This window comes from Manis javanica, chromosome 7 (genome assembly GCF_040802235.1).
Source record: "Manis javanica isolate MJ-LG chromosome 7, MJ_LKY, whole genome shotgun sequence".
Classification (NCBI taxonomy): Eukaryota; Metazoa; Chordata; class Mammalia; order Pholidota; family Manidae; genus Manis; species Manis javanica.
The window spans coordinates 46,460,818-46,472,850 of NC_133162.1; the positions used below are offsets into that span (position 1 = coordinate 46,460,818).

At 48.9% G+C, this 12,033-nt stretch overlaps 1 protein-coding gene across 4 annotated transcripts in view; it reads right to left on the bottom strand.

Moving 5' to 3' along the window:
• The window catches only part of HK1 (hexokinase 1), a 76,927-nt gene that overhangs the window by 21,087 nt on the left and 43,807 nt on the right, over positions 1–12,033 (bottom strand). For all 4 annotated transcript variants that reach the window (XM_073240932.1, XM_073240931.1, XM_073240934.1 and 1 more), the window contains 5 exons: positions 8,247–8,366; positions 5,662–5,757; positions 5,006–5,105; positions 4,709–4,892; positions 392–547 (listed from right to left, as the gene is read on the bottom strand). In XM_073240932.1, coding sequence (XP_073097033.1) covers positions 392–547; positions 4,709–4,892; positions 5,006–5,105; positions 5,662–5,757; positions 8,247–8,366 — 656 coding nt within the window. The remainder of the gene's footprint in view (positions 1–391; positions 548–4,708; positions 4,893–5,005; positions 5,106–5,661; positions 5,758–8,246; positions 8,367–12,033) is intronic.

Here is a 12,033-nt window from a genome sequence, read left to right on the forward strand (position 1 = left end):
GAGAAGGTCCTGAAATCCCAAGGGGGAGTTTCCAGGCCCAGGCCCCAGGCTCAGTCAGTTCCTTGTTCACCACTAGGATCATCTGCTTCCTGGCCTCTAATCTCACCCTGTGTGTGTGTTGGGTTGCAGGGGGTGTGAAGGAGAAGAGGCTGCTTTTGTAATAAATCATCCAGGAAGTATTTGCTGCGAACTAAAATGTTCTTTAATGCGCTGCCACCAGGTACCTGCAGGGAGACCAGTGCAGGTTGGGTCAGTGAGAGAGGGAAGACTGACTCAGAAAGGCCTGACACTCCTGAGGGACGAGCCCACCCGACCAGGACTCACATGGTAACGAGGGACCCATTGCTCTGCTCTGCCCCACCCCCAGAAAGCCTCAAGGGGCAGCACCTACTTTTCAATGGCTGACACATCACTGGTGTTAAACTTTCCTCTCGTGAGTAGCTCTGGGGTGATCCGCCCTTCAAATAAGAGGCCTTCCTTGGCCATCTTGACCAGGATCAGTCGAACCAGCTCCCCCAGGTACATGCCACTGACCATCTTCTCAAACCTGCAGGAGAAAAGTGCCCAGGCACTGGTCAGTTCCTTCTTACATGCCCACCTCTGGGCAGCTCACAAGGATTGGAGCAGACACACAGGAAGGGAAGTTACCCCCTCTCCCCCACAAGCTCAGTCTCACTGGCAGGAAACACCATGCACTTGTTTGGTTCGATGATGATGAGATAGCAAGGGGTTGGGTGAAGAGGGGGTAGGTGTCATCCAGACCCCCAGGGTGGGCAACAGGAGGTGAGCATCATGGGACAGGGTCAGGGGCAGGCAGGGAACGCTGCCCCAGGGCAGGGAAAATGTTAGGATTTAGATTGGGGATGACAAGAAGGCCCCCAGATAGAAATAAGCAGAATATGATAATCTACAATACTATACACTATACTTTTTAGTGCCTTCATCTCCATCATGCTCGCAGGGTGATCCCCAAGCCCTGTGAGTTGGGGGTGGCCCAGAAGTAGTCTCTCCATTTCCCAGCTAAGAAAAGGTAAATGCCTTCTCCGAGGGAAGGTTGAGTAGATGACGGGGCTGAGATGCAGCCATTCCCCAGGAGACCTGTCACTGGCCACCTCCCTGACAGCCATGCTCTCCTCTAGCCAAAAGGACCGAAAACTTGCTTTAGGGCTGGAAAGCACTGGGCTGACACTAAACTCCGTGGGAGGGCTCTAAGCAGCTAAAAGCCAATCGGCTCATCCCACTGCTCTGGTCACATCCAGCCACTGCTCAATCAGGGAGTGGATCTGCTCTCTCACCTCCCCTGGGAGATGTGGTGTGCACTGCCGCAGCCATGGTGAGCCCAGCGCTGCAGGGCAGAGGCCTGCAAACTGGGGCTTGATGCAATAGCTAAGCCAGACTTAGGCCCAATCCTGGCTGAGCAGGGGCCAAGAGGAAGCCCTGAGCAGGACAGACCAAAGTGGTAGGCCCACATCCAGTGGCCAGCCTCTCCTCAGAGGCTGCTGTGACAACAGAGCAAAACGGTCTGTCCATTCAGAGCTGGGCCTAGGAGCCAGGGATGCTGCTGGGACCTGAGCACCCAGCCCTCCCTCTTCAACACAGGGCGCAGAGAAACACAGTTCTCATTGTTCCCGCTCCTGACAGGACCAGACAGAACCACTCCAGCCATGGCTGTGTTGAGGATCCCTGGCAGAAGAGTACCTTTCTGCGTCCTAGCTGCCCAGGTGCTGCCCCAAGCACCTGTGGGAACAGGCTCTGTGCAGCCCTGAGCTGGAATCTCAGAATAGGCAGGAGCTGGACTGCCTGGGCATAGCCCTGGCTCTGCAGTGGCTGTGCTACTCAGCTCTCTGGGCCTTGGTTTCCCCGCCTAGATAATCAGGATGATGGCACAGCCCTACTTACAAGGCTGCTGTATGGAGGACATGGGTTAATACAAGTAAAGGGCTGCAGTGTCTGGCTAGTAATGAGCTATGGCCCTGTTAGGTGTCTCACAGTTAACTAAGTGCTTCACATGTATTAACTTATTTCATCCTCACTGCCACCCTATGAGGCAGACACTATCATTACCTCCATATCACAGATAAGGAAATACCCTCCACTCCCAGTGGAGGTGCCCACACAGCCTGTAAACTCTGTAAACATAAGCCTCAATCAAAATGAATGAATGGAGGTGTGGTGGTCTAGCGCCCACCTGGGCACCAAGAGGCTTTGCACAAATCTAATACACCTATGTTTTCAGGCCTGGTTAAAAAGTGTAATCAGTTGGGAAGCTTTTAGGCTCCTGAGGCCAGGTCCCAGCCCGGGCCAACTGAATCAGGCCTGGGAAGGGAGGAGGGTGGGTGAGGGACGCCTGCGCAGCAGGATAGTTTTCAAAGGCCCCCATGTAATTCCAGTGTGCAGTCAGGAATGAAAAGCCACTCCTCCAGAACATCCCTGGTGATTTTTGTCCATAAATGATTGGATACCTCTTGAAGACACTTTTTGAAAGCTCACGCTGAAAAACTCAAACTTTCAACAGGGCAGAAAACCCCAACCTTAAGCCAGATTAAACATCAACAGTCTTGGGCCACTTTTGTTCTATCAAATTGTCGCAGTGGATTCATTTCTTCATCAATTAAATTAACAAACACCTTTCCCTGGCACAGTGAGGATAAAATGGCTTTGAAGAACATGGCACTGCACAGAAGACAAAGCGAAGACCCAAAAACTCAGGCCTGGGAGAAGAGCAAAAATTTGCTTTGGCAAAAAACTCTCTGACCAGTTGCCTATTTCCAGGAATATGTGACGCAATTCAAGAATTTGTCATCTCTTTGGCATTGTTCACAAGACCTGACCTATGGTGATCAGTAAGCAGGGAAGCCTACTGGAGAAGATGGGCTTCACCCCACCATTTTATGCTATCGTTCAGTCACCTGTTTTTCCACCCAGCCACTTCCCACCTCCCATCCACCACCCATCCTACATCTACCTCCCATTCCCATAACCCCCCATCCAACTATCCACATATCCATCCCTCATTCCATTCCAAAAATGTTTATTGCAAACTAACTGTGAGCCCAGTTCACAGTTCAGCCTGGGGATACAGGTCAGCCCTTCTGAAAAATTCAGAAATATGTCAAAATGGATGTCAGAGAAATCTAGGTTTTCACCGAACTGGCACAGGGTTTTCACACTGGGGCTAAGGATACAAGACACCTAGGCCATACTGCTCTCTTACCACAAGTAACTGCACCACCTGCTCTGCTGAGAAGGGCAACTTCTGATTAAGTGATTGATAGTAACTACAAGTACACAATCTCTTATCTGAAACCCTTGGGGTCATATATGCTTGGGAATGTGGAGATCTGAGGATTTCAGAGATGCACTATGGTGCCTATGCTACATATTACAGAACACTTCCTGAGGTGCCTCAGGGAGCTCTGTAATCAAGCACATCCACAGATCTCCCATGAAACATATAAACAGGCTTGTGAAATAGCCTCATGCCAGCTGGGACCAGACTTTAAAATTAGAAGTTAGGTCAATGGACTGGGGAGGGGAAAACCCTTTGGCTGTCAGTGCTTTGGCACTGGGGCCCTTACTCACCAAGCTGCTGCCCTAGTCGCAGGAAGCAAAGTAGATATTCAAGTCTAGTTCTAAGAACTTGGGACTCTCTCACTGAGAAACCTAGTCCATTGACTACCACCACCCCAGTGGAGGGGCACAGGCCAGTAATGCAATTCCATTAATTCAGGTGGATAGCCCAATTGTTCAGCCTGGGATATCTAGATCTTTTGGATGACAGGTTTCAAAATGCTCCCGTTTCTCTCTGGCATAGGATAAGGGCTGTTAAGCCAACAGGGTCAGTGAACGTCTCTCAGCACGCTGATGCGGTCCAGTTCCCGGATAAGGCTACTGGGAGGCCGATGAGAGAGCTAGCAGCATGCTAACATCACAGAGGAACCTGAGAATGTGCTTCAGGAAGTAAGTAGCTCCAATGAGGCAACACCCACACTGCCCTGCACAATGCTACTCATACTTCCACAGCCACGACCTCTCCAAAGCCCAAACAACTTGCCCAATAAACCTGATGTTCTTTATCAACTCTGACCCATCTGTCTGTACACTAATAGAAGAAGTTTCTTCATTCTCCCATCTCCCTAAAATCTGTATGACTCATATGGTTCTCTCACCTACTCCTTCGCATGTGTGACTTACCTCACCAAATACATCTTAAATCTTTGAAGCGAAGATGCTGCTTTGTATCCTCAGAGCCTAGCACAGAGCTGGCATGTAGTAGGTGCACAGGAAACATGTGCTGAGTGAACAGACACACTCTCCCTTGCTCTGCAGATGCCCCACGGACCACATGGCCTCTCTCACCCTGAGAGGCAACACTGGTGACTACAATATATGGAAATGTTTTTAAACCTTAGCTTTATACTAATGCTTCTATGCATTTAGTTTCCAAGTTTTCACAAAGACACAGCCATCATGTCATTAAACAAGAGCAATCATTGCAAATGTGCTTCTACAGCTGTAGAAGCCGCAGGTGTGTACCTATCCAGAGAAGGAGTGACGGGTAATGCAGACTTGATGGGCTTGCTCGTCTGTGATCACCTGGCTTTCTGCCCCTTTCATCTCCCAGCCCAAACCTTTCATTAAGTGTCCCCTAAGTCATATATGCAACGAGCAAGAAAATGTTAAGTGAAAAGGAAGAAAAGGGACTCACAGCTGTTTTCCGGGGTTGAGAGACCCCCGGTCTATCTCCCGGTCAAACTCGGTGCGGATGTCTTCCAGGGCTCCGTCGTCCCCAAAGGCCCCCCACTCCGTGTTGATGCACATCCTCCCCTCGTCGCCCTCCACCAGGTCTATGTATCTCAGTTCCTCCATATAGCAAGCATTCGTGCCAGTGCCTTGAAGAGACAGATCAGAAGCTGTGGCCACATAAAACCATGCAGGAGGACGCAGTGCCTTATAGAAACACCAGCTGAAGGAAGGGACAAGGACGGGGTGGGGGGCACGTTACCAATGATGAGGCCAACTTCACACTGTTGGTCGTCATATGCACATGTCATCATGGTCCCCACTGTGTCATTCACCACAGCCACAATGCTGGCGTCATAGTCCTGGGCAGGGACAAAGGGTGTCACTGTCCACTCGCAGGAGGGGACAGAGATCACCAGCAGTAAAGAGAACATGGCAGGAGAGCTCCTGTTTCCCGGCACCTCTGGTGCTAGTGGTGCAGCTTTCATTACTGCGGCCACTCAGAGAACTGGATCAGAGCCTGGTGATTAAATTACAGGAACTGCACAGTCCCCTGAAGCATCTGGCTTAAGATTGCAGAGTTTCACTCACAGAGCCACAGCCCTCTGCAAACCACCCCACTACATCCACGAGCCCCTTGTTCTACCATGGCAGGCTGCACTGGCAACGCCGGTCTCCTGCACAGCCCAGCTGTCCTCTGGGTTGGGCTCCTTTGGGCAGCTATACTTGGAACCACCCGACCTCTGGACTGTGGAACCTCACCATTCACCTGCCGGGGTCTTCAAGATGCCCCGTGTGATGCCTCAGGCTATGTACTTTTGCCCCCGCAAAGGACCTTGCTCTGTTTGAGAACATAGCCTTTTTCCCCACGCTCCCCCACCTCCAAATGGCTCAGGCAGGTGGCCCAGGAGAAGTTACCCCACGCTTTTTGATGGCTTTGCTGAGCAGCTTCACCACATCTGCTCCCTCCACTCCACTTGCTTTAAATTTCTTTGTCCAAGTGATCAGGATGGCCTGCCAAGGAGAGAACAAGTGGAGTCAGACAAGGGCTGGGAGGCCTCCAGAACCCCCAGGTCCCTGGGGAGACTGCTCAAGGGCAGTGACAAAGCAGAAGCCCAGAGGGGACAAGTTGCTCACTCCAGACCACACTGGGTAACAGAGCCAGACTTTGTCCCATTTCCTGTTCAGCCACCCACATGACAGATTTCCCTGGGAGCCACCATGGGAAAAAACCTGCAGCTCCCACTGAAATACAGCAAAAGGCTGGCCAGCACCACAGTGTCACAGAGCATGTAGACCTGACTGCATGTCAGCTGCGTTGCCAGACTTCATTTAAATAGAGAACAAGAGAAATCCTGTTATTACCTGATTGTTCTTCCCTACTTTCAAACCAGACCTCGGCTTCCACTGCCCCAAGGACACAAAGTTAGAGCCAAATTGGGGAGAGAAATAAAATGCTAAGATACTTCTTGGCTACTGAACTTCAAAAGTCAGGTCCTAGAAATTTAAGGGTATTGACTATGTATGATTTATGCCTCTTCCCAAACTTTGGAACTTTACCTCCATTTGTAAGCAGCAAGTCCACTACTTAGACAACATGACCCGTTTCTGTTTGTATATTAATGGAGAAACATCAAAAAGGACAGACATCCAATGGTTTTCACTTGGGAATGTAGAAGGGTAGGAATTTTACTTTTTGCTTACATCTTTATGTTATTTCATAGTTTTACATATTGTTTTTGTATTTTTTTCCTTGAAAATCAAAGATAGTAGAAAAGAAGAATAATTGTTATACTTGACCATTTTCCATGGAATGGAGAAAGTCACTATAAAGGTGGCAGGGTCAGGAAGAGCTGTTGTCCAGACCTCACAGGCCTCCAGGGATGACACAGGGAGAGGAGGGAGCGTGTCTGCATGGAGCCTCCTCACTAGCTGTGAAAGCCACACAGCCTGCCAGGTGCACCAGGAAGGGAGAACACTTGGGAGAATGTGGGGTTCTTTGCTCAGCAGCAACCTGCAGCTAAGCCAGCATTCCAAAAGCCCATGGATACTCAGTTTTCTTTCCCTCAGGCTCTCCCCCCCACAACCACCACCACAAAACCTCTGAGAACATGGTGTTGTAGAAAGAACATGGGGTTGGAAATCGTAAGATTATGCCCATTCTCTTGCGGGCAGTTCCCCTAACGCCACTTTGCTCATCTGTGGAATAAGGTAGTTGACCTATATTTAGATAATCTTGAAGTTCCCAGGCAGTCTTGAGGAGTGGTCACAGGCTCCCTGGATGGGTAATTAGGGCCTGTAATCCACTGGCTTCCCAACAGGTAGCACGGCCAGACCTAGGAAGCCCTCCCCAGATGTGGGTCAAGGCCTGAAGGTGGGGCCCTGCCTTCGGCTCCTATCTGCCTGCAAGCCTCTCTGCCAGGCACGTCTGCTCCACTCTGCTGGGCTCTGATGCTCCTGAGAACACTCCTTCCCTGCCTCGGCAAGGCCTTCCTGAAGGCTGCACCTTTCAGTGGGCAGGCACGGCTGCTCACGGCTGTCCTCACCCAGGGCCTAGCCTGGCCTGTGCAGGGACAGAGGTCGGTCAGCAGCCGCTAATAAATGAATGAGCACAGCGAACACAGCCATGTCATTCCCAGGCCCTCTCCCACCTGGTGGGATGGGCTCTCCCACACTTTCCCTGCCCAGGGAGTGTGACTGTCATGTCTCGGTTCTCAAAAGCCAAGAGAAACAGTACCAACAACAGGCTTTGTGAAAGGTTTGGGGAGAAGCCCTGAAAGCCAAAGTGATCTGACACCTTGGAGGTGCAGCAATGGCAGATAGCAGACAGGGTCTGGACTGGCCACAGCCCTCCCGAATGGAGCACCTCAGAGACCCTTGTGTGTATGCATGTGTGTGTCGGGGGAGGGAGGTAGGGTGGGGCAGGTAGGGGCCTACTGGGTGGGAAGCGGAGCCTGGGATTCTGATCCTAGAACTGCCATTAATAAGCTCTCTGACCTTGGAAGGCCTCACTGTCCATCTGTGGAATGAGGGCCTTGGCCTGCTGGGAGCTGTCAAGCCCCTTCTTGCTCTAACTTTACATGGCTGCACAAGTCATACAGGTATACGGGCTCCAGCACATGAAGCGGTGCTCAGGAGAGGGCACTTAGCCTACTGATAAAGAGGCACAGGGATGCTACCCAGAAGTGTGGGGGGTGCCACATGCCCTGATGTTACTACCCTGCAGACCAGCAGGCTAGTCATGAGCACGAGCTTAGTAATAACACTTCTTTCTACCTGATGGATACAAATATCATGATTTTGGCTCCAAAAATATATAAATAACTAAAGTCATCGAACAATACACACAATTTCATGTCCTTGTATTAATTCCCAAAAATGTTCCAAAAAAAAGACATGCAAGGCCATCCTGTAAGCAGAAGGGAGCAGCAGTGAGGAAGAGGGTTCGTTAGTTTTTCCACTCTGGGGCTTCTGTACAGCTTGATACTCCAGAATGTCCTTACCTCATCTATCTTGGATTGCCGACAAGGGAAAGAAAATGTGAATCCCACAGGCAATTTCTTGTCCTTGATTTTCTTTTTCTCCATGAAGTCTCCCAGGCACTCGGCAACATGATCAAAAAGCTGGAGGAAGCACAAGAGAGCAGTCAGAAGGGACAAGGCGACTGGGCATTTTAGGGAAAAATGTGAATGATTCCCTCCCAGACATGCAGAAAGGAGCAGGTCCACCCCAGCTGCCCATCCCACAGCTGCTGGGCTTGAAAATTCATGCTGGGTGTGAACGCTAGAGAAGACTCCCTCAAAAAGAGCCTGCCCTCTGGGCCAGCACAGCTTAGGAAGCATTTCAAACCCTGCAAACAGAACTGGCCCCTCAGTGGACATTAAGGTGTATTATCTGGGTATTGAGGAAATTTTTAAATAATGGAGAATCAGTTCATCCCTCCCTAAGACAGGCCTCTCTGGGTCTCCAGAGGCCTTTGGGGAGGGCTGTCTGGCCCCTTTGCTATATCTCTCTCTCTGTCTCCCTCTCTCTCTGCAATTTCAGAAGTTCCATGAGCAGTTCCACAGTCTTCAGCCCACTGAGTGATTTAACAATCTTCAAACAATCATATTTTCACTTTTTTTACTGAAGTACAATATGCATGCACACACCAAAGACCTCACAATCCTAAGTGTAGAGGTCACTGGGTTCACAGAAGCTGCACCCACCCATGTCAACAGCACCTGATGTGATCACAAAACACAATGTTATCAGCACCAGACACCCGGTGGGCCCCCCCGAAGTCACTACCATTGCCACCAACCCCTCAAGGGCGATCGCCAGCCTCTCTGACTTTTAACACTCTTGATTAGTGTCGTCAGTCTGTCTACTGTGTATAAATAGAATGACAATGTGCCCTCTTTGGTGTCTGCCTTCTTTCACTCTATACTGTGTATATGAGGGTATACCCCAAAGTACTTTGTTGAGGATGAAACACCATGTTTGTGCAATGCCCACAATCCAATCCAGGGCTACGAAGCTGCTCTGGAAGGGAAGCTACCCCCAGGCTAACCAATGCCTGTGACCAGGGAGAGGGGAAGTCACCCAGCCCCTCTGAACTCAACATTTTAAAGCCTAAAGAATTTTTTTTCCTGCCAACACGTTTATTTTTAAAATCCTCTACCACTACCACAGAGACTCAGTTTCTCTGACTGAAAATGGCAGGCAATGACTACAAGAAATACCTAAACATTTATTATTCAAAATTCCCAAAACTAAATAAATGATGCTTTAACAAGATTGCATTTATGCTTCCAAAATTATTGAAGCTTAAAACTGCATTGAAACTTCTGGGATATTGTGTGTGCATGTGTGTGTGTGTGTGTGTGTGTGTGTGTGTGTGTGTGCAGAGGGGGAGGGAAAGAGCCAAAGAAGGACAAAGCAAGTCGTGCGTCCTTCTAGACTGTTTGTTCTCACTTCTGCATAGTATTCTATGGTGTGACTACACCACAATTTATTTCATGGGTTGCAATTTAAGCTCGCCTGCTCCACAACATATTGTCTGGGACATGTACTTTATGGTCCACTAGAACCCAGAACACTTCCCCTAGCCTCTGCGTGAACACTACCAATGGCGGAAATCTCGCCACCTCTATTTTGGATCTAATTCCTCCCCCTCATCTCTAAAATATACCTTGAACTGGATATAATGTTTCATATGAATTGTAACTAGACAAGAGCTTAGCTGAATTAAGAACCTACCTTTTCCTTAGCTCTACTAATGTAACCAAAGCATATACAGATGACTCATGAACAACCTGAGTTTGAACTGCACAGGTCCACTTATATGTGGATTTTTAAAATAAGTTCATTGGAAAATTTTTGGAGGTTTCCAACAGTTTAAAAAAACATTCTCTCTAGCTTATTTTACTATAAGAATACAGCATATGATATATATAACATACAAAATATGTGTTGATCAACTGTTTATGTTATTGGTAAAACTCCAGTCAATAGTAGGCTATTAGTAGCTAAGTTTTGGGGGAGTCAAAAGTTATACATGGATTTCTGACTGTGTGGGAGGTCAGCACTCCTAACCCCTGCATTGTTCTGAGTCCAACTGTATATACTCTTCGGGCAACCATGCTACAGTCGAGGTAACTCCAGTCTCTGTCATACGGCTGTCATGACACTAGACCTCCCTTACTCTTGGGACTGACACAGCCACGGAGCTTCTTGAGGCCCAGAAGGCAGTGCTGGCAGGGCCAAACCACACAGCCACAGGAAGCCACCGCAGCCTGCGTGCCCAGGCGAGGCCATCTCCCTGAAGGCTTTGCCTGCAGTGGTACGCTGGACAGGGGGCCGGAAGGCAATATCCCTACCCCCATCTTTCCCCAGAATGCTGCTAACTCAGCTCCAAAGCCTGACTTTCCTGCCATGGTAAAGGGGATCCTGTCGGCTCTGAGTTGGGAGCCTCTGTCCCTGAGTCACTACCACCTAGGCTATGGCTGCAGCGGGTGACTCGGACTGAGGGGACACATGACCACCTTCCCTAGAGAAGCCTGGCTAAGCTTCCCGCAACCTCTATTTCTGAGTGATGATAAACCCATTACTAAATCCATCTGCACACTCCACATCATCGGCACTCAGAAGCTGCAGGCTCCCTGGTGGCCTTCAGGAGAGCTGGACGGCAAAAGGCAGGCTGCCGGCAGGAAGTGGCGGGGAGAGCTCAGGCTGTGGAAGTGAGTTTGCATGGATGGGGACCTGTAACTGGTTCCCCACGTCCAAGCCAAACACAGCCACCCCAAAGTACTTTGTTGAGGATGAAACACCATGTTTGTGCAATGCCCACAATCCAATCCAGGGCTACGAAGCTGCTCTGGAAGGGAAGCTACCCCCAGGCTAACCAATGCCTGTGACCAGGGAGAGGGGAAGTCACCCAGCCCCTCTGAACTCAACATTTTAAAGCCTAAAGAATTTTTTTTCCTGCCAACACGTTTATTTTTAAAATCCTCTACCACTACCACAGAGACTCAGTTTCTCTGACTGAAAATGGCAGGCAATGACTACAAGAAATACCTAAACATTTATTATTCAAAATTCCCAAAACTAAATAAATGATGCTTTAACAAGATTGCATTTATGCTTCCAAAATTATTGAAGCTTAAAACTGCATTGAAACTTCTGGGATATTGTGTGTGCATGTGTGTGTGTGTGTGTGTGTGTGTGTGTGTGTGTGTGTGTGTGCAGAGGGGGAGGGAAAGAGCCAAAGAAGGACAAAGCAAGTAAAACAACCGGAGAATCCAGGGGAAGAGCATATGCAGGAAATGTTTGTGTTTATCTTAAAACCTTCCTGTGAGCATAGTATTATTTCAAATACAAGGTTTAAAAATCTACTGAAAATTGTTGCACATCACAGAAGATGAGAATCACAACTCTAAGAATTAGCACCGTTCATAGTCTGTGAGGCTGAGTTGCTTCATGTGCAAAATGGGGCCCTTGGTTTATCAGAGCACTCTGTAGATCCGTAAGAGAGCTCAGAAAAATGGGCCACCAATACTTATTTTAACTTCACACAAAACTTATGGAAGAAAGGAGGTTCCTGTTTCACCCCTGTTTTTCAATTAACAATCCTTTGCTTCATCCCCTGGATCTTCTTCCTTGCCCACAGCCTTCACATTTCCTCAGTGTCAAAAAACTTTAAATACATACATAAAACAAAGACAAAAAGCAGTCTAAGAGTATTCCATGTTGCTAAAACTGTGACATCTGAAGCCAGACTGCCTGGGTTCAAATCCCAGCTCTATCACC